A 22,758-nucleotide genomic window follows, 5' to 3' on the forward strand; every position below is an offset into this window, starting at 1 on the left:
CTCCTCCTCCTCCTCCTTCTCCTTCTCTTCCTCCTCCTCCCCGCCCGGTGCCGGCCGGACGCGCGTCGGGCCTGTGCGCGGCAGCGCTTCCGGCGGGCAGAGATGGCGGCCGCGCTCTGGGATTTCGGCCTGGGGGAGCGGAGGAAGGCGGGCGGCGACAGCGGCGAGGAGGACGACGATGGTGACGAAGAAGCAGGAGACGGGGATGCGGGAGAGTTCACGCTGGAAGAGGTGCTGCGCCTCGGCGGCACCAAGGTAAGGGAGCGCGGGAGGAGCGGGAGCACGTGGCGGCCGGGACCCCCATCCCGGACGGGCCCTTGCGGGGCCCGAGGGATGCGGGGCACACGCAGGTGTTGGGAACAAGTTCTGTGCTCAGGGGCTGGTGAGGCACCGGGACAGAGAACTTGTGGGTGCCCCATTCCTGGAGGTGCCCAAGGCCAGGCTGCGTGGGACTCTGAGCCACCCGGTCTAGGGGAAGGTGTCCCTGCCCATGGCAGGCAGGTTGGAACTAGATGGTTTTAAGGTCCCTCTCAACCCAAATCATTCAGGGATTCTGTGGGGAAGCCTTGGGAGTCTTGGCAAACCTTGCTCGTGACAGATGTGCCCTGTCTCTGCAGCAAGATTACCTCATGCTGTGTGCTGTGGACGAGGAGAGCGAGATGGTGGACGGCGGCAAGAAGGACACGATCGATGACCTGAAGGAAGGGGAGCTGGAGGCGTTCGTCAGCTCCCTGGGGCTCAACAAGTATGCAAAGAGTTGCCTGGTGGTGGAGGGGGATGAGGATGATGATGATGGCGGCAGTAAGGAGAAAGAGAAGCCTCCAAAGAAAGAGAAAAGCAAAAAGGAAACAAATTGTCCTTCACTAGAGGGGAAAAAAGAAAAAAAAGGAAAGGAAAAAGCAAGCAGTGTGAAAGACAGCAAGAAAAAGCAGGCTGGTGGTGATCAGGGCCCGCAGCCTTCCACAAAGAAAGAAAGGCTGGAAGAAGATTTTGAATTTCATGCTAGGCAAGCAATCCTGATCAAACCGGGGGGCAAGTGGTATGATATGGAATACACCAACGAGTTCTCTCCAGAACCACAGAATCAGACACTTTTGTCCAAGTACAAGGCCCTGGCTCAGAAGCTGTATGAACATGAGACAGACCTGTTTAAGAATAAGACAGAGTATCAGAAGGGGGCCTCTGCTGCATGGATTAAAACTGTTGTGTCCTCAGGTACCTTGGCTGACAGGATGGCAGCAATGACCCTTCTCATCCAGGACAGTGCTGTCCACAGTCTCCAATTCGTTGAGAACTTGATAAACCTCATAAAGAAAAAGGGCAGCAGGCAGCAGAGCCTTATGGCTTTGGATACTTTCAAGGAGCTTCTCATTACAGATATCTTACCAGACAATCGGAAACTGCGGTTGTTCTCCCAGCGACCCCTTAACAGCATCGTGCAGATGTCGAGTGGCAACAAGGACTCACGAGACAGGAGGTTGATCCTCTGGTACTTTGAGCATCACCTGAAGCTGCAGATAGCAGAGTTCGTGCAGGCCTTGGAAACACTGAGCCATGATTGCCTGACAGCCACGAAATCCCGGGCGCTGGCAGTGTCCCACGAGCTGCTCTGTAACAAGCCCGAGCAGGAGAAAGCTCTGCTGGTTCTGCTGGTGAACAAACTGGGTGACCCTCAGAACAAGATCGCCACCAAAGCCTCCTATCTCTTGGAGACGTTGCTTCACAGGCATCCAAACATGAAGGGAGTGGTGTGCAGTGAGGTGGAGAGGCTGCTGTACCGCTCAAACATCAACGTGAAAACTCAATATTATGCTATCTGCTTTCTGAATCAGATAGTCCTCAGTCATGAGGAAAGTGCACTGGCTAACAAGCTGATAACTCTGTACTTCTGCTTTTTCCGGAACTGCATAAAGAAAAAGGATGTTGAATCCAAAATGCTCAGTGCTCTTCTTTGTGGGGTAAACAGAGCTTACCCTTACGCTGAGACTGGTGATGAGAAAGTGAAAGAGCAAATGAACACCTTGTTCAAAGTTCTGCATCTTGTGAACTTCAGTACCAGTGTCCAGGCCCTGATGCTGCTGTTCCAAGTGATGGACTCTCAGCAGACTGTGTCAGACAGGTACTATGCAGCGCTGTACAAGTAAGTGGCAGGTTTGCATTTTTATATTAATTTCATTTTAATTTAAATTTCATTTTAATGGTAGTCACCATTGATTTAAAGTTGTAGAAACACTTTGCTTTTAAGATCTTCCTAGTTTCGTGTTTCTTTGGCTAAAATTCCTGATGTTTTGTAGAAGCTGGAAGCTGCTTATGATTTCTTTGATTTGACATAAGGATAAAAACAAAAGACAGTGATAGATCCTGAGAGCACATGTGCATTTCATCCTTTGCCACTTTTCTGGTGGCTTGCTTTACTTCCAGATCTTATTTGAAACTAATTGATAACTGTTCCTTCTGAAATCACTTTTACAGGTACTAGCCTGTAAAGTAATTAGGCCTGTAAGTTTGGCCTGTAAATAGCCTAAAATAGTTTCCTTTTTTTTTTCCTTATTTTGAGGAGGAGGAATATTATCTTAAATTTTTTAGATTATTTAATTTGTGTAGCTGGAAAGCCTTGTGTTATAAAAATACTGCTTTTTTTTCTTGTCCCCGCTGATTGTTTAGATTCTTTATAGGATCCTTACAGGCTTCTGTTTAGATGACTAAGGGGAAGTTACTGATTTTTTTTAAAAAGGGAATTCAGGTTCCCTGAGAATGTGCACTGTCTTTAAGGGTCTTATTGTGCTTGGCAGCTTGGAAAAAAATTGGAGTACAAAATGAACTTGCCAGTACAAGTGTCTGATCTGATTGTGAAGTGTGCTGATTTTTAACCATTTGCTTTCTTTTTTTAAATGAACAAATCAGATTAGCTTCTTAACACTGAATAACTCAAATTTTGAAACTGTTTTCAGTTGAACTCAGTTTCTTTTTATTTTCTTGCAATATTTTGTTTACCAAGGCAGTTTGGTTTTTTTTTGTATTAATCTTCAGTGTCTCATATATATCCAGAAATATTGCACAACTCTTGACAGTTCAGTATTGAAATTAATAGTATGAAGTACTGAGGAGCAACCTGTTTTTTAGATGGCACTCTGAAAAATGTAGGTAATTGTTGTTAATAGCAGTTATTCTCCTGTGTGCATTGTGACAATCAGCAGAATTTCTCCTGTGTGTCCTACAGGAAGCTTCTAGATCCTGCTTTAGCAACGTGCTCCAAGCCATCCATGTTTCTAAATCTTGTCTACAAGTCTCTGAAGGCAGATGTTGTGTTGCGGCGTGTGAAGGCCTTTGTGAAGAGGCTGCTCCAAGTCACTTGTGGACAAATGCCTCCCTTCATTTGTGGAACCCTGTACCTTCTGTCTGAGCTTCTGAAAGTAAAACCAGAGTTAAGGGCCCAGTTACAGGATCACATGGTATAAGATGGTTTCTTTATCTCTCTGCTTTTTCAATAAGAGCTGTTTTCATAAACACTTTTTCCTAACCTGTCTTTTAGTAACTATTTGCTAACATGTTTCTTGAGATGGGGAGGGACCATTGTAGTTGTGTGTTCTAAGCAGTAAAGTTCTATTTTAAGTGCTATATCAAGGACAAAACTCTGTATTTCTTAAACATCAACCACCATTTGTTTAAATTTTTATTAGTAACTCAAGAACTTTATGTGTGTTTTTCTAAAAAATCAGAGTAAATATGGAAAGGAAAAGCTGTTTGCTAATGGTGTTTGTTTTTTAGGGATCAGATGATGAAGAGTGCTTTAAGGATCAAGAAGAGGCTGAAGAGGATGAGGAAAAATTTGTGGATGCTGACAAAGAAGTAGGAGATGAAAAGAAAAGCACAGTGGAAAATTCTGCTAAAACAAACAATTCAAATTCATCAGCCTCGTGGGTTCATCATCTGAATATGGGAGGTAAATCAGCAAGAAAATAGATAATTTAACAGCTAAGAGTCCATAACAGGGACATGCTGGTTAAGAGTTGTTGTAAGATTCAGTGATTGAAACATTATTTTAGTTTTTAAATTGAAGTTTAGTTGAAAGCAACCACTCAGAGCAATTTATCTGTTACCTCAGCAGTGATGAGACTCTTGACTAGTGTATTTCAAGGGCAGCTGAATACAGCCTTGTCCTGCTGCCAGATGAACCCTGGCCTGTCCAGCTGGGAGTGATGGGCAGCATTACTGTTATGGGGAAATAAGAATAATACTCTGGTAAAGTTGCCTGAGAAAATTTGTTTTGCTCCCCTCCACCCCACAGGCAGGAAGGGTGAAGCTTCCTATGATCCTCTGCACAGAAGTCCTTTGTACTGTGGTGCTGAAAGTACAAGCCTTTGGGAACTGAAGAAGGTAGGACATTCTTGAATTGCTGTTGTTGAGTTTAAAAGTGAGGCCCTTGTATGAAGAGAGGAAAAAGAACTTGGTTATTCTTGAAGTAGCTGCTTGAGTAACAACAGAAAGGATAAAGCTGACACGTTGTTTAACTTTAAGCTTGTATATGTTCCATACAATATTGATATTCTTGAGTGGGGAATAGAAATTTTTTAAATGGGGATTTGGACAATAATAATATTTTTTGACTGTTGGAACTTAGCTTTGATCACTAAAGCTTTTTAGTGTTGACTTAAATAAAATGGTAAATAAAAATGTATTTAATGCAAATAAAAGATTAGAACTTGAAGTTCTTCAGTTGTTAAAGTGTTTCATCAGCCGTGCATGGCTATGTGTATGTCTGTTATTTCGTAAGTCACAGAGAGGTCTTACAATGTATTTTTTAATTAGAAATAAATTAATGACTCATGTTTTTCAGCTTTCTGAACATTTTCATCCGTCTGTGGCCCTGTTTGCAAAAACAATTCTAGAAGTAAGTGCTTTTGCTAGCTTGTTGCTTTGAAGTTTGATATTTTATGTCAGGTATCTTTTGCCATTTGAAAAAATACATTATAAAGTCTCCTTGCAATTTGTGGGTAACTAACAGCTCTGCAGAGCTCTTATCATACTCTAAAATGCCAAGCTTTCCATGGAATGACAATGTTATATGTAAAGGATACTGCTTACAAAAGTTTTAGTTTTGTAGAAATGTAGGTATTATATAATGCTTAAAGCTTTATTAGAGGTTTTTTAATATCCTTTTATTTAATTTTTTTTTAAATATGGGAAACCCTACTACAGGAACAAATTCTTTTTTAAATACTGTTGTATGCAAAAACCACTCCAACTTTCACAGATGTGTATTTAAAATACTTATTTTTCATTTGAATATATGGTACTGAAATGATGTTGAATATTAACTGCTGTTAGCACGGTACTTTGCAAGGCAGTTTATCACTGAAACAAAGCAAAGGAGTTGTGGTTTAGTTAAGCAAATAGTGAAATTGCAAAAAGAAGGATCTGATCAGGGTTATGTGGTATAGTATCCCCAAATCTTAATCTTTTTAAAGTATGTTTTAATGTTGTTCTTGAACTGATTGAGTCCTCTGTGTTTAGATGGTGTCTTTCTAAAATGGAGACCTTAATTTTTTTTTTGCTTTTTCCTTCTTTCAGGGAAATCACATTCAGTACTCCGGTGACCCTTTGCAGGATTTCACCTTAATGAGGTTCTTGGATCGCTTTGTGTACAGAAATCCCAAGCTCAGCAAAGGCAAAGGTAGGCACCTCTCTGTACCTGTGATCCTGGTTGTAGGTGCTCTCTGAATTGTCATTCTCTCAGATTGGCCTTGTTGAGTATTTGGGGTGCAAGTGGTGGAAGAGAGGAGTGGGATCAGTCTTCAGGGCTGTGGGAGAGATGTCTGCAACCCAGAACCAGCTGACAGCCACATCCTGCTGGCCCTCACACCTGCAGGGCAGAACTGCTCCCTTTGCAGGAATCAGCAAGGGATAGGGAGATGTGAACACTACAGAATGGTTGAGGCTAGAAGTGATCTCTGAATCGTGGGCTCAAGCAGAGACACCTAGAGCAGACTCTCCAGATGGCTTTTGAATGTCTCCAAGAGTGGAGACTCCACTGCCTGTCTGTGCAACCTGTGGCAGTGCACAGTTGTGCTCACAGTGAAAAAGTGTTTCCAGGTGTTCAGGTGGAGTCTTCTTCATCAGTTTAATGACCCATCCCTTGATTTCTGCAGTGTGCCCATGTCTGCCTTATACTGGAGAGCCCAGACCTGGACACGGGGCTCCAAGTGTGGTCTGACAAATGGCAGGAAAACCATCAGCCTTCTTTGCTGCAGGGACAGTGTTGGCTCACAGCCAACTGGGTGTCCACCAGGACTACTAGGGTGTTCTTAGCCAAGCTGCTTTCCAGCTGGGCAGCCCCCAGTGTATACTGGTACCTGGGGTTGTTCCTCCTTCAGTGCAGGACTTTGCTCTTCCCCTTGTTAAACTGCAAGAGGTTTCTGTCAGCCCATTTCTCCAGCCTCTTGAGGTCATTTTGGATGGCAGCACAACCCACTGGTCTGTCAGCTGCTCCTAACAGTTCTGTATCAATAGTCATAAAATAAAAATTCTCTCTGATTTATATTCTGGTACAGAAAACACCAGCAGTGTGGTAATGCAGCCGAAGAAGAAGCAGTTTATGAAGGATATGCAGAATCTTGCAGGTAAGTCTGCCCCTTAAATCAGTTAAGATTATGAGGACTAAAAAATCCTTGGTTGGTTGATGTTGATGTGTTATCTGCACTGTCTATACTGTTTGTTTTAGCAATAAAAGAAAGTGCCATCCATCAGGAGTGCAATGGTCATGCCTCCTGTTCAGGATCAGACCTCATCTTCTTGTAAGGATGTATGGAACCTTCACAGATGGAACTTTGGATCTGTTGAATCATTTCAAGAAAAAATTATGTAGAGAAAGTCAGTTATTCTATAGCCATTTTTATTCTGTTTATTATGATTAAAAAATGGCTTAAATACCAGAAAATGGATCTGTATAATTATTTAAATCCCATTAAGTTCTTTCATTATGGATTTCAAATGATATGGATTGCTCCATACAATGCCACAGCTGCAGTTGTTATTAGGATGACTGTAAGGTATCTTTGGCACTGTTATTTTGCTGAGTCTTCCTGCCTCCAGAAATAAGCTGGCTTTTGTCCAGTCCCACTGTTTCTACCAATCAAGAGTTGGATTTAGTTTAAAAACCAGCAGATAAAAAAACAGAGCAAGCTATCAGTAAAACATGCTGCTTGAGGACAGAAGAGGTACCATCTTCTGTGGCAATGTCTCTGTAGCATTCCCAGGGATGTGCTTTTCCACCAGCTTTGAGTCTGTTGTGTTGCAGAGGTTTTAGTTATGCAGATTAGTAAGTACTGGTGTACTTTTATGGCTGGTTTTACAGCTGTTAAAGCTGAAAGTAGAAATTTTAGCCTATACACTTTGTCACATTTTTTAGTTTATTCAGAGTTGAAGGAGCAATTTAGGAGCAATTCTGTCCTGAGGAATATACTACTAATAAATAAATAAAATAGTGATGTTAGTTTCAAGATTAAAGAAAAGCATCTTAAAAACCTGCTGCTGTCTGAAAAGTTTACAGTATTGTTACATTGGAGATGGCTGAAAATGAGATTACACATTTGAAGTCTTCTGTGAAAATTACGCTTTTGTATATGGTCAAAATTGCTTTCTGTGTTGGTCTGAAGAGGTTTTCAGATAAGCTGCCCATTATTGAATGGATGACACCATGTGTCTGCTTCTATCTGTGTGTGCTGCTTAAACTCTGGAAAGAATAACCAGCATTTCAACTTGGATTGAATCAGTTCATTTTTTCTTTTTGCAGTCAACAGTAAGGAATTCCGGGCCAAAGATGAAAGCAAAATCCCAGTGGATGAAGTGTTCTTTCACAGGTAAAGGAACACTTGGGAATGTTCATTTTAAGTGTTGTTTTTTTAATGCAGTGCCATTAAAACCCATTGCATTTTGTAAGTACTCTCTGGTATTTCAAGGATTTGCAAATTTTGATTCATTTGAATGACTTAGTGCTTTTCTTGGACATAATTTTAACATTTGTCAAAAGTGCTTAGGAAAGAATATCACCTATGAACAAAGGCAATTGGGGTTTGTAGTTTAAGTAAATTAAGTTAGCTGACATTATAATAGAGAAGCCTTAAGTAGTGGGTAATGATGAATATCTTGTGGGTTGTAATCCTTACACATTAGAGGTATATATAATAACAGCTGGAATATAGCTTGTTTATGTTATTAACATCAAAGCTTTTTAGAATGGAACAAGGCAAAAAAAAGAGGAGCTGCTTTTCAGAGTATTTAGATTTTTATTACTCATAGTTCTTTCTGTTTCTTTGAATTTCCTTTGAGATTATGATATAAAAATGCAGTTGTAGTACTAAAATTGAAGTGATATGCATTTGGCAAAGATTTGTTTTTATTAGATCAAAATACAGATTACCTCTGTCTCCTTAGCAAATTATTATTTGAATTAACTTCATTTATTATAAATGAATTGATACTACAATATTGAGGAATATACTGCTAATAAATAAATAAAATAGTGGTATTAGTTTCAAGATTAAAGAAAAGCATCTTGAAAGTTTGCCCCTGTCTGAAAAGTTAGCAGTATTGTTACATTGGAGATGGCTGAAACTGAGATTACACATTTGAAGTCTTCTGTACAAAGTACTCTTTTGTACATGGTCAGAATTGCCTTCTGTGTTTGGTGGTTCTTTAACATGAAATGAAGGTGAAAATGGCTGACAGAAGATAAAACTAAGACCCAAAAGAAGAGGGCTATGTGAGAAAATGTAATAAAACTTGATGTGTGAATGTCTTCTTTATTTTTTCCCAATTATATTCAAGTTGATTTTGATCCTTTCTTCCTTCTCAGTCTAAGGCAGATTTTTACATCTTTGTTGTGGTTTTTTATAAATTCATTACGTTGAAAATAACTTCTGCCACATTTGGCCAGTGAAATTTCATTGTTTTAAGTATTACAGTAGTGACTGATTTTTTGATAAACAAAGGAAGTACAAGTCTCTTGATTTTTGATGTGTTTGAAACCATCACTTAGAGTTTTCCACTGGCAACATACATGGGAAACAATTTGCAGATTCTTTAATAAAAAAGTCAAACATCATCCCCTGTAATTTTGTGTCTGTTGTTTCAGATTTTATTCAAAGTTTGATAAGAAGAGAGAGAAACAAAAGCGTCTGGATGATGAAGAAAGTGTGGAAGATGTGGATGATGATGAATTTGAAAGAGCATTGGGTAAGGCTGTGTTCTTCCTTGCAGTAACTATCCCAGTATTCCTAGATTTTTCAAATTACTAATTTATCCTTTTTATAGTTCATATTGTGTAAAGGAGCCAGATAGAGGAATATGGCAGTGGGAGAAAACTGGCTTTCCAGTTGCTCTTTGTGCTACTGCTGACAGCAGTTCCTGCTATGATTTGTGTGAGCTGCCTGGGTGGCTGTTTGGAAAAGAGGCCTTGCTCCCTTCCCTGCAGTAGTCAGCTTGTTTGAGTGGCTGGGAATTGTCTGATTTTGAACCTACACTCATGAGTGGCATGCCCTTTTGTTCTCTTCCTAAGTCTGAGTAACCTGTTCTAACAGCATGTAACATTTGCTTCTATTTTTTCTTTACTGCTTGGGCTTTTTCAGTCTTGCTTACAGTTTCTCTCATAGTTTCTAACATCTTTCATGAGATTATGAGTTCAGGATGGTCATTGGCAAACTTCTGCAGTAGCCTTAGCTCTTCCTGTAGCATGTACTTTACTTTGGAATTAGTGTGGGATTTGTTCCAGAATTTAAATTTGTTAAATAGTGTACCAGAAAATGTCCATTATTTTATTATTTCAAATTTTACTTATATGTATTAAAAAAAAAAATCCAGTTAAATCTCCATAACTGTTTTGTACAGTATTTTCAGAGAATTCTACATTCTTTTATTAGGGTTCTTAGTGACTCAATTAATAGGGCCTTAGTTACAACAAGAATTTGTTACTAATTGCATTTGTCTTTTATTAGTAGTATCTCCCATGAGAATTTGCTTCATAAATTCAGAAGCTTCAAATAATGGCCCTATATCTGAAAATTAGATATTTTGCAATGCTAGAATCCTAGAATAGCTTGGGTTGGAAGGAACCTTAAAGATCACCTCATTCTGTCCCTCCTGCCGTGGGGAGGGACACCTTCCACAACACAGGTTGCTCAGAGCTCCATCCAGCCTGGCCTTGAACACTTTCAGGGATGGGGCATCCACAGCTTCTCTGGGCAGCCTGTTCTAGTGCCTTACTACCCTCACAGTAAATAATTTTTTCTTAATACCTAATCTAAACTCTTTTCAGTGTGTAGCCATTCCCCCTCATCCTGTCACTACATGCCCTTGGAGAAAGTCCCTCTCCAGCTCTCTTGTGGCATCCTTTAGGTACTGGAAGGTACCTGCTGGATGCAATGACCTGCATATTTCTTTGTAGTAATTACATTTTTCTTTCTCCCTAGATTCTTTTGAAGCTGCTGATAATGCTGTTGTTGACCAGGATGACCTTGATTTTGCTGGGTAAGACTTCAGATTAGTTCTTACTCCTCTTGTCTTAGTATCTGTATAGAGTTTCCTCTGTGGAAGGAGATAGACTTTTTTCAGAATGATTTAGAATACCACCTTGCAAAAAAGGCAATATCAGATTTACATTGAGTAATGCAGGTTTTCTGCATGTCCCATAATAGTCCCATAGTGATGACTTTGGGATGCTTATAGTCCTTAAATGAGACTTGTAGTATTGGATTATCTTAATTAATTAATTGTTTATTTTATACAATGGAGTGACCCAGTAAGCAGTGTAAAATCTTGTTTTTCATTGCCTCAGGTTTCTATTTGAGAATTACCAAGTACAAAACGAAGCAGAATGAGGCATAATGGCACTGCTGCCATAAGTACTGGCTGTAACTGGACCTAACACAGTTAATAAACTTTGTGAGATCCAGAGTCACAGAGCTCTGTTCTCCTGCTGTCCATTAATAATCATTTAGATGGGAAAGAACCTTTAGGTTCATTGAGTCCCATTGTAAATGATTAAGCAGCTTCTATTTTACTCAAAGTATCTATAATGCAGCATTTGAATTTGCACAGAGACTTTTTCCCTTGAGGCAACAGCAAAATTAAAGTCTGAACTCCTAGTGAAACTTGAAACATTTTTGTGATCTTGACTGGTGTTTAATAGAGCAGTTTGTGTTTTACAGAAAAGACTTTCTGGAAAGGAGCAAACACCCAGAGGAGATAAAATACTCAAGCTGTCATTTCTGCTAATTTCAGAGTAGGATTCTCTCCAGAACTTCTTAAAATAGTTTACTTTTATAACACAACTGCCTATACCAATGTTGAAAACATATCTGAGTGTATAATACGTATATTTTAGGTCACAGCCTACATTTGCAGTACTTTGCAATGATGCTGAACTTTCCTAATATAGTGTTTGCCAGTAGATAGATGTCATCTAGATGCAAACAGTATTTTTCCAGATGAAGTGCTAAGCTTGTTACATCTTCTTTTAGTAATATAAAAAAAAATCCCAAGGGCCGCAAGAAAGGTGAGGGATCTGGTGCTGACTGGGAGGATTCTGATGATGAAGATGACTTCAGCGATCTGGATGATGAGGAGGTCTCCTTAGGAAGTATGGATGAAGACTTTGAAGAGGATATGGATGAAGAGGGAGGTGTATTTATGGATGTGTCTGAAGATGATGATGACCTAGGTAAAGTGCCATTTGTTACTGAAAAACAAGAAGAAAAAGCTTTAAAAGTAGGTTATATAATATGTAACTACATATGCAAATTCCAGTTTAGTTATCTAGGTGGGAAGTTTGGCTTTTAACCAAAGAAATGATAAGTCCTTCTCTGTACAATGAAATCTTTAAGAGAAGCATTTCCAGGCACAATCTCTTAGATGAGGGTAGGAATTAGGCATCAAAAACTTCCAAATGAGACATGTTTCTTTAATTCTGTAAATTTATACATGAATAACTGGCTTCAGTAGGTAGAAATATTAAAAGAGCTCAAGGAGAAAAAAAAATTTGGTAATTGATAATTTTTTGTATTTCTTTAGACATAATTAATGCTGATTTTTTTTAGATGAAGTAACTTTTATTGAAATGGCAGTCTCACAACTAACAGCTTACTCTTGTAATAGAGCTATGCACTCAATTTTTTATTACCACTGGAGTAGTAACTGATTCTTTTATCTGCATGATTTTATTTTTTCACCTGAAAAGCACAGTTTACACAGAATACAGTGCATGTGGCTGGAAAAGCAGAGATTAATGGAGTATTTCAGTGAATAACTAAAGGTCACAGGAAGTTGACTGAGGGTAGAGGAGGTACACTGTTCATACAGTTGTTAAAACAATCTTTTATTATTATTTCACCAAACTTAACACGCAAACATTCAAGGTTTACCTAATGCCTGCTTTTAGCTTTTGTATTCTGTGTATCATAGTATCATTCCCTTCTGGTGCTGTGAAAACAACACAGGGAACAGCACACCAAAGACCAATTTTTAATGGTCCAGCTTGAGGAAATACTAGATTTGCTTGTGTGCACTGCCTTTTAGAGACTTGGACCATTATGACAAGTATGCCTAGAAAGGAATTTTAGTCTCTGCTGCACTTTAAATACATGTACATGGTGTGAAAATTGGAGACTGATGTATTTGGGTTTTTTTCCTATCAGACTCAAACAATGACAAGCAACTGAAATCTGTCAGTAAAAAGGGAAAGAAAAAGAAAGATATGAATTTTGCGGGATCACTAGAAGGTAAGAAAACACTGCAATAGAAATAAAATAGTTCAAAAGCCTTTGGAGTAGAAGGATTTACTACAGCAAATAGAGGGATTTACTACAGCAGATTATCACATTTTGTATCTAGGTTCAGATTTGAATAAACCATAAAAGGAGGTTATCTCCAGCCAGCATAATTCACAGTAACAATCTACTGTTGAAGAGATGAGAATTGAAGGAGGAATTTTGAAGGAGGATGAAGTTGTACTGGTGCTTTGTGCATATGTTACACCTGATGCACCCATTTGTGCTATTTAATTCTTGGTTGGAAACACTTTTTTTAGAGGGTGGGAGGAACAAAGATTTCCAACATAGCTAATGCAGACAATCTCATTAATAAAAAGTTCTAAACATTTACAACGCGGTAAAACTTGTTTTGGTGTCTTTGGGAACTTGAAGTTGTGTCTCATAAGAGCAATACTCTTTTGTTTGAAGGATCCAGGCGAGGAAAGAAGAGAAAACTCCAAGATGCTGGTATACTGGCATCTGCAGAAGAGGTGAGTTTGATCAGTACTTAACAAAAAGTGATCAGGCATTTCACCTGCTGCTTTGTAACAGAATACTAAACTTTCTTTCTTTAAAGTTTGGCTATCTGCTGGATGAAAATGCTGGCTCTAAGTTCGACAATATCGGAATGAACGCCATGGCCAACAGAGATAACGCGAGTAAGTACATGCTGCAAGTAGCAGGCAGCCGTAATGCTGAAATTCACTTCTTTCCCTTCAGATTCTGTACATGAATAGATGAACCACCTTTAACTGGAACACAGGGTCAGAAACCACACACAGCAGGGACAGTAGCTCAGCATCAGGAAAATGTGACAGACAGTTTCCTCCGGTGACAAGAGATGCCCAGTGCTAAATATTAAGTGGGAGTAGTGGAGTAATAAGGCTTCAGAAAAGAGGGAGAGGCTGTCCTTGGCCCTTTCACTCTGAACAGGGACAGGCAGGATGCTCTTTGTCAAGCATTTGTGTGAATTCTGCAAGGTAAAGTGTCTGTGATTCCTTGGGAAGGGAAAGCATAAGGTACTGCTGTCTTTACTTACCTACTGGACTGTCTCCTTGCAGTGTCAGTGAAGCACAAAGCAGTTTTCCCAAAGTAATTCTAATGAATTATATGTGTATATGCTGCTTGAATAAACACTGCTCCTAACGCAAACGTGTCTAGCATTAGTAAAATACAAAGCAGTGTCTAAAACTCTGAGATGGTAGGTTTGTTTTGTGAAACAAAAAAAACCTGCAGCTTTCTCAGAAAAAAAGGCAGTTTGCACTTTATTAACTTTTATAAATACAGTAGTCAAGTTTTAATTTGGACATGATTGATCTGCATGCCACATCATGGTCAGAGGTATCCACCGGCTCCTAAATTCTCATCTTTCCTTCTCCAGATGTCAAACAGATCCAGTGGGAAATAGAGCGGGACAAGTGGCTTCACAACAGGGATGTGAAAAGCATCATCAGAAAGAAGAAACAGTTCAGGCACAGAGGGCTGAAAAACAAGTTCAAAGGCAAGAAATCAAGACGATGAACTTGATGTGGACATTTAAAAAATAATGATTCTTAAATAGTTTTTTATTTAATCTTTCTTACTTCAGTTCTTGCTGCTTAACCATGTCATCTGGTCATTCTCCCTTATGCCATGAATTCCAGACCGCTCATTGGATTTGTAATAAACTGAAAAATAGGAAAATCCATGTCAGCCCTAAGTTAGACATATCTGATGAGCAGCCCCTTTGTGGCTGGTTTTATTCAGTGTATAACCCTCCAGCTCTGAGGTCTCTGTCCAACAGTCTGACATTCCAGCCATGCCTTAACAATAAAAACTTCTGCAGTCTCCTGGGGAAAGTTTTAAGCCATCCTAAGATATTGTTGTATATATTGAGATGCAGCAGAAGCTTCAGCCATCCTGATGCCAATGACTACAAACTCACCTTCCAGAATTGATGGAAACCTCTTCTGCATTGTGTATCTGAAATCTGACAAGAAAGATAAATCACAATTACTATTCCAGCATATATTAAGATGAATAATTAAAGGCACTATTTTTCTAACTAGAGTTGTTTCATCAAAATTTGTTTAAATTTTGCTAGTTACAGCCACCATTAAATAATGTGATAGGAATTTATTTTTAAAAAATAATTTCAGAGACTTTATTCAGGTTACTCATACATGCAGTCCCATCATTGCAGTGTTTTCTGAGCTTCCTCACAATTGTGATAATCAAGTCCTACAACTCACAGGAAGCTGCATGCCTCTCGTAGACTGACATGCAGATAAAACCAGGGAAATTTTGTTTCCTTGTGCAGATTTTTTGGTTTTTTGTTTCCTGAATCATTCCGCAGGCTGCTCTTGACAACCCAGTAGAAAATCACAACAGGTTTATGCTATTTTAATTATTTACAGCAGCTTGTAAAAGGATGTTACCCATTCTAGTACTAACACAAAAAACGCAGTAAAAGCCTCTGAGTTCACTGAGCTGTTAGATTAGCCCACTGCACTTTATGGAACTGCAATTATAGAGAATATGCAAATGCATATAAGAATTGCAAAAGAGGAGAAAAAATCCCAAAGATGAACGCCCAGCATCGAGTTACAATAGGCTGAAAACATCTGTTTTCCATATTTTTGTTACATGTATTTTCTAATCAAAATGCAAAGATGGCTGAAATTTAAGAGCCTGACACCATCTGGATCCTGGAAAACAAAAGCAAACTGATGCCAAGGTAAAGCTCAGCTTGCACTCGGCATGAAGACCACACCACTGCTGAAATGGGTGGATTTTTGCCCTCCCAGCCAAAGCAGCAGCTGCCTTTTGGCTCGCCCTGACCCTGCAGGCAGGACAGCTCCTTTCCCGAAGGGACACAGGTCTATCTAACCAGTGCTGCACCCTGCAGAGCCCTGCATGCAAAGTAAGGCTGCTGCTCTGCAGAGCAAGCCTCCTTGTAGTAACCAAACTGGGGCTTTGCTTATTGTGTCTTACCGGGGCACGGAATCCTGAGTCTAAGAGACTGAAGTTAAATAATCTGGGTGACAATGGGGGCTGCCTCCTGCCAGCCGGCTCTGTCCTCAGCCTGGGAAATGTCAAATTGTAAAGGCTACGAGACCCAGACACAGCCAGGTCATCCCTTCAGGGGCTCAACGCCAGGTGCCTGGAATAGGACTGATCAATTCCTGCCTCATTTGCGGGCAGCCTCTCTCCCTTTCAAATCCTCATCCGGCCCAGTGCTGCTACTATAACACCGGGCAGGATTCCTTTTTGTTCCGGGTGTGGTGGCGTGCTGCCGCCCGAAGGACTGGTTGCTCGCGGGCTTGCGTTTGTAAAGCTACACCAGCAGCTCGTTCTTCAGAGGTAAATCCTAGTGCCAGCGAGCCAGCCCTGTGCGCCTGCACTCACGCCAGCCCAACTCCTGACCCCACACGGCGGCATTTCCTTACACAGCCCGGGCGGTGCGCCGTGCTCCGCGGGCACCGCCAGCGGCCCCGCGCGGAGGAGCCTCCCCTGCCCGCCCCCCGTCCCCGTCGGGGCGCGGCCCCCGCCCGCCCCACCGCACCTTGGTTGCGGTCCATGGCGCGGTAGAGCAGGAGGGCGCCGAGCAGCCCCGCCGCCTCCAGCAGCAGCAGCCCCTTCAGGACGCGCCGCGCCATGGCCGGGGCTCGGCGCCTTCCGCCGCCCGCAGCGCTGCGCAGGCGCCGCCGCTCCGCCGCCTCACGGGCCCGTCATGGCCGCGGCCCCACTCGGGCCGCCCGGCGGCAAGCGGTGCAAAATGTGAGCTGTGTAAAAATCTTCGCAGGAAAGGGCGGGCTTTGTTCTATATCCGGCCTAATCAGCGAGAAAAGACATTAATCCGTGCGGCAGGTAGCGGGTAACAGGCGAGCGCTAAGTGATGGCCAGGTATTAGAAATACAAGTGACTTGTCGGTAGAATTGCCTTGTTAAGGTTTTGGGCGCCATGTGCTTCAGTAATCTCAGATGTAGGGAGAGTTTAATAAAGCCAGGCGAGAAGAATGGACTGCTGATAGTGGGCACAAAGACATCCAGCAGAACCCTCATGATTAGGAAGACACTGACAAAGCAAACTCAGCTTGACTGGGTAAAAGGTAATTTCTGGCAGGGGCAGATTGTGACCACCGACTCATGGCCACAGATCTGAGAAAACCACCCACCCACAAGAAGAGGAAGACAGCATGTTGACTGATGAGCATGAGAAGCGAGCCAATCATTATCTAACAGAAGATAGAAGACTAATTAATAAGGGAACTATGTCATTTGCAGCCAATGAACACTAATTCCTTAGTTTGCTAAATTGTATAAATAGTAAGAACTTCTGATGGTTGGTGTGCTTGGTTTGTGGAATACCTTGGAGCACTCGAGTTTGTGCAACTCTGAAATGAATAATCAGTGTGTCTCCCAAGTGTCAGAAAAATTAATAAATTATGCCAGAGGTTTATGTCCAAAAAGGAGACAGAGGAGCCCTGTAACTTCATTCAAATAAAGGCCATGGGCATTTCCCATGAGGTCTCTCAAATTGTTGAGGGATACAGCCCCGTTTTTTACCCTAACTTCCTGACTGCATCTCCCTCTTCCTTTTCCCCACTGGCTGAGGTACTTGAAAGGCACAGACTTCCTGAATCGCCTGCTCTATGCTCCTCTCCAGTATGCACCCCCCTTTCATTATATAAAAGAAAGAGAAATCTGTTCATAATTCTATTAATTCTTTGTTCTTTTTCTCTAGGATCAGGAATTTAACCTGGCCTTGGCTGAGCAAAGTCTGTGTTGGTAGTAACATCTTCTAGAACCAAGAGTTTCTTCTGTTGCTTCTATAAGTTTTTTCTGTTGCTGTCTATAAGTTCTTAGCCCCATCTACAAGCAGGTTCACATGGTCTATTTGTAAAGACACAGTCATCTTATTCCTTGCATTTTCATTGTCTTCTATTATTCATATTGCTATTAACTCATATTATGGGACTGACTTTATTGCCAAAATAAAAGCTCTTCAGATTTTCCTTAAGAGGGGCTTAATTTTCTTTGTAAGATGCTTTTCCCTCCCTCTGCTAGTGTTTTGTAAGATTAGATATAATATTTTTGCTGCTCATTCTTACAAGGTGATTAATTTTCCAGTTCTCTTTTCCCTGGTGGCTGAGTTTGCAAGTATTGCTTGTACTTAGAGGGATTTCTTAGTAAAGTAATTCCTGCTCTGAGGGTTTTAAATGAACAGGATCAACCCAAGCAGCAGAAGCTTGGGGTTGTTGGAGAAAACATGGATTAAATAAAGGAATTCACTGTGTTATCATTGTAGCAGTTGTGGCTCTAACCAGAGAGGGTTCTGGGTCAGGTTCTCATTTAGCATATAGAATTTGCATTGTTTGGCAAGTTCTGATGTGGAAAGAAACTGTAGTGTATTTAGGGGCTTAAAAAGTATGCCTGTAGTGTTTGGGGTGAATTTATAGCAGCTGTGAGACAGAGCCCTGAACTGTAAGAGGCCAAATAAAAAAGGAGCAGGCACAAAATGTAAAATATGCATTTTTGTTTTAAGGAGCCCACAATCCCTTTGGGTTTGGGTCCAGACTCCTGCTGGACCCTACACAGAGGTTGTTTATCATATCTTGGCGCTAGCTTTTATTTCTCAGAGAGTTTGGAAGAGTTCAGGTGCGGAGACATGATACGGGTTGTCTCTGACATTTAGTAACTCAGTAAACCTCTCCTGCTCAGGCCAAAGGATGAGTAACAGAAAAAAAGGGATCTCACACTGTTAAGATCGGGCAGTTTGTGGTAGCTCAGCAGGAGAATATTTTGCTAAAGACCACGGCCAGTTGTTCAGTAGGAAAGCAGGCACACAGCTCTCCATGGTGTGCTGAGGAATGCAGCACATTGTTAGCTAGTGGGCACTCTGTTGGGAAAGCCTTTATGCCAGGTGAAAAAAGGCAAGACTAGAGAAAAAAGAATGAAAAGGAAAGATTACCTGCCCCAGTCTGAAACTAGAAATTGCCGGGCTCCCTCTAGCCCCGTGATGTGACACTCGGACCCACCAAGCCATAGTGCCACCAGGCAGAAATAGAAGTGTCAGCTCCGCAGCTCCATTGTGGGGGGCGCTTCCCGACAAGGACACGGGGAGGGGGCTGTGGGTCAAGGGGAACACCCTGTGCCCTTGCCCTGTCCTGCCAGCAGTCGGCAGAGCAGCGTTTGGGCAAACGGGACTCACGGAAGCCGTGGGGAAGCTGGCTAGGCGGCACAGCTCCGCCGTAGAACCGGCCACAGGCTCATGCTGGAATGGGATGCAGCGTGGGGGAGCATGCAGCATGGGAGAGGCTTTACTGCAAGATGCCTTCCAGAGGGCCAGGGATGGGGAGGGACGCAGGTGTCTGGGGGAGCAGCTCTTCTAGCACTTGTTCTGGCACGTTCTTCACGGACACAGCTACAGGCACAGCTGGGGACATGCACTGGCAGTGACAGTGAACAGGTGACTCTGCTTTGCCCTTCACCCAGGGCCGCAGTGAGAGGCAGACACTTCCCTCAGCAGAATGAGTGGAGTTTCTTGCTAATTCCTTCCTTCTCCTGCCCAGAATCTTCTTATGTGTCTCTCTGTAAAAGGCAGAAAAGCTCTTGTCATTTTCACCACTGCCTATGTTATGAATATATTAAAAAATAGTAAATGCATTGTTCAATCAGTTTTGCCTCCAGAAGTGATTCAGGAAGGTCACAGTTACAAAGCTGTTGAGGATCTCATTAATGGAAAACATTACTTTGTTTATAAACATTTGAGTGCTTTGGTGTTGGCATTTGATGACTATTATACTGAATTAAGCTTTGTAATGAGAAGGCTCTGACATCTTATTTAAGCCTCAGACATGTTTTATTTTGTTCTCTGGGTTTCTTAGTGCAGGTATGAAATGGCTTGTCTAAATTATTTGATATTTACAACTGTCCAGAGAATACATGTAAGCACAGAACTAATTTTATTAAATGTGAAGATCCAGGTAAATATAATTTTAGTGAAAATAAATTTTCCATTTAAAATTGTTTTTTTCTCTCTCCTGCACTCCTGCACAGAAGTTATTAAAGTGAAGTCATGTAACAAGTAAGGCTATTTCTCCTAAAATAGGAAAGAAGATAATTTGGATGACTAATGACTTCTGATCTTTCACACAGGAAACTATCACAAATCATTGCTGCACCTGTGTAAAAAACATATTCTCTCTTCTGTTTCTGTTTAATTCTGAAAAGGATAAAATAGATGCCACTTCTAAGGATTTTGACAACACATCTTAATTATAATCACCTCCCCAAGTCTATTTTCAAGGACAAAGTTATAGTGGGTTTTTTATTTTTCCAAGAACAAGCCTCATCTCTCTGACAGTGTCAGTGTGCAAGACTAATTCTGGGGCCATATCCTTTTTTTGCACCCAAGCAGGGGGCCCTGAGGGAAAACAACTTGGAGACAGTGGGAGGCTCATGAAACTTGGGCTCTCTTAGCACCCCCTACAATTTACAGGAGCCTCAGGGGTGCTGGAGTTGACATAAGCAGAGACATAGATAGAGCTGTTGCAGTGCTCTGAAATTGCTGGAGTGTCAGGATTTCTTTTTTTATGCAACTCTTTTCTGTCACAGTCATGATGGGAATGAATGTGGCAGCAGTGTCTCTGGGACATTGGCTGTCCCCTTGCAAAGACTCATGATGTTGAAACTTGAGTGTTTCTGGTACTTGGTCACTGAGCAGTGGCAGATACTTAGCACTTCCAAGATGCACCATAGAGTAAACAAATAATTAGTTAAGGGATGGAGATTTTTTCCATGTATTATTGTAATTTTTTTCCTTTGTGAGGCAGGAAAAAATAAAATATATCTGGCAAAAATGTTTAATGTGTATAATGTGTTTTCAGCAATGTTTATGCTTCTCTGAGGATTACAGTCTCTTAAGGATTTCAAGAAAATTATTGAAAAATGGGAGATGATTGTAACAGCTGTGGTTTTATAAAGGAGATTTTCCTGACAGGAGGTTGACAAATGGTTCCTTAATATTTCCCAAGTAGTTATGGGATAGTATTCAATGACTATTACAGTCTCTCAGTTACATCTCTGTACAGTTGCTTCGTGACATAAACAAATCTTAGAAGTGGTGATAAGATCTTTATTATGATTATGTTATAATTTTGTTCTACATGCCTTTATTAATAAAATATTTTGTACTCCCACTATGGTATTGTTTGCAAAATGTTTGGTTATTCTCTCACTTTGGTTGCCAGGGTAGATGAGTGATCTAAAATTGTGGCCTCTTTCTCTCCTTCCACATAATAGTGTTGTTTTAAAACCCTTAAGATACAGCTGTTTCAGTTCTCCATTTCCATAACAATGTGTCCCCAGTTACAGCTCCAGGGATGAGTTCTTCTCAGGATTCATGATAGATCTGTATTTTTACAGATACTGATTGTATCTGAAAAAGCAACAGAAAAAATATTTTACAAACAACTGAATAGGGCCAGTGGGAAAACAGCTGTGCCATAGTTAATTTCCTGATGGCCATATGTCACAGTAAGGGAGCTGCTGAATGCCAGAAGGGGAGAATGTCCAAAAGATGCTTTGCTTCTGGGTATTTGTTCTTCCAGCAAAGGGTGAGGGAATTGCATGGCAGCTGGACAATGGCATTGGGTGAACATTCTGCCACTTAGTGTTGGAGGAAATGCTGCAGGTTCAAAGTGTGAATAAAATGGCAGTTTGTTTCTTTAGTGTTTCTCCACATTAGACCAAATACATCATTAGCAACCCATATTTTAGATGTCAGGCTTTGTCTGTTAAAAGATGTTTACAAGGACAGTATAGTCCTAGAAGGGAAGGACATGGTGAGATTAATGTTTATGTGTGCAAACTGTTTACCTACAGAGGAAGCTTCTGTCATTCTCCTGTACAGACAGTACCACGGAAAGGACAGGCTGTTCTTTTTGTCTGCATTGATGTAACTAACAGGCAACAGAAGGCAATTCTTCGGTTGTACAGAAAAAGCGCACCCAGTTAGAAAGAAAGATCACACCAATGTTTTTTTTTCTCTTTACAGTCAGCTGGGGATCCCGTTTTGATCCTGCAGTCATCTGGAACAAGCACATTGAAGATAAGAATATTATGGTCATAATATATGAAGACCTGAAAAGGGGTGCAGCAGATGCTCTTTACTGACAGCCAAAACACATCTGAGCCCATTCCTTGAAATCTGCTGAAATTAAGAGGAAATGGCGCAGGTTTCTGAAAAAGCAAAATCCAGTTGATTTTAGTGACAAGTTCAGTCTGGCTATACAGAAGCAAAGCTCCACAAAAGAGAAATGCAACACAGAAAACAGTGAATGAAATGAGTAGATCATGGCAATGCACATCCCAAGTGGGTGACTCCCTTTTTTAGAGGAAGCATATTGCACATCTCGCTTTCACTGTACTGCTTTCAGAACCTGAGTGCGAGTGTAAAGCAGATAGCTGCACTGTTTGGATTCTCACCAACAGCTGAGCAGATCCAGGCCATTGCAGGAAGGCACACTTTCCAGCTGGGCAGTGTTAAAGCTCAGGAGACTCATGGTGCTGTTGGCTCGATTCTTTTCCATGAAGGTTAATCTGTTTGTATTTTGCCAGAATGGTGAATGGTAGCTCTTTGTCTTTGGAGACAGGAATTTGGATCAATAGGTGGTTAATATTTATGTGTAATTTTCAAGGCTGGGTGTTGTTTAGGAAACACCAGTTGTGCTTCAGGAATCTCGATTGATTTCACCCCAAGGACCAGTACCATACCTCTGTACTAAGCACCAACTAAAACAAAGAAGAGTTTTATTTATCTTGGCTTCTGTGACTACTGGGGATGGCCAGTAGATTGAATGCCTCCACAGATCTTGGGTTTTCTAAATAACCCTTGGGATTGCCTATGGACTACAGTCAACTCAGAATCCAGATGCTCCACAGATTGATCTGTGGTTTTTAGCCATGGATCA

At 41.1% G+C, this 22,758-nt stretch overlaps 2 protein-coding genes and 1 long non-coding RNA gene across 3 annotated transcripts; 2 read left to right on the plus strand and 1 right to left on the minus strand.

Annotated features, from left to right (window-relative positions):
* The first annotated feature begins 82 nt into the window (after positions 1-82).
* CEBPZ (CCAAT enhancer binding protein zeta) lies at positions 83-14,380 on the plus strand. The gene is made up of 16 exons (XM_054280293.1): positions 83-255; positions 618-2,140; positions 3,221-3,452; positions 3,769-3,943; positions 4,289-4,377; positions 4,838-4,891; positions 5,572-5,674; positions 6,552-6,620; positions 7,793-7,859; positions 9,134-9,234; positions 10,467-10,524; positions 11,517-11,716; positions 12,690-12,773; positions 13,233-13,294; positions 13,381-13,462; positions 14,185-14,380. Exons 1-16 carry the CDS (start codon positions 103-105, stop codon positions 14,322-14,324), a joined length of 3,192 nt encoding a protein of 1,063 aa, XP_054136268.1. The 5' UTR covers positions 83-102; the 3' UTR covers positions 14,325-14,380.
* LOC128939378 (uncharacterized) lies at positions 14,051-16,472 on the minus strand. Its single transcript, XR_008483213.1, has 4 exons — positions 16,348-16,472; positions 14,728-14,772; positions 14,387-14,470; positions 14,051-14,285 (listed from the first exon to the last, which is right to left on the minus strand). It is a non-coding gene; the product is annotated as an uncharacterized LOC128939378 (long non-coding RNA).
* Positions 16,473-16,745: 273 nt separating this feature from the next.
* SULT6B1 (sulfotransferase family 6B member 1) lies at positions 16,746-22,386 on the plus strand. Its single transcript, XM_054280573.1, is given in 9 exon segments — positions 16,746-16,886; positions 19,672-19,744; positions 19,747-19,778; positions 20,013-20,088; positions 21,089-21,142; positions 21,145-21,191; positions 21,429-21,439; positions 21,847-21,940; positions 22,225-22,386. Coding segments are annotated over 9 exon segments (690 nt in total).
* Positions 22,387-22,758: the final 372 nt, after the last annotated feature.

Source organism: Melozone crissalis, unplaced genomic scaffold, assembly GCF_028551555.1.
Source record: "Melozone crissalis strain CALT ecotype California unplaced genomic scaffold, PUWL_Pcris_2 ptg000027l_1, whole genome shotgun sequence".
Lineage (NCBI taxonomy): Eukaryota > Metazoa > Chordata > Aves > Passeriformes > Passerellidae > Melozone > Melozone crissalis.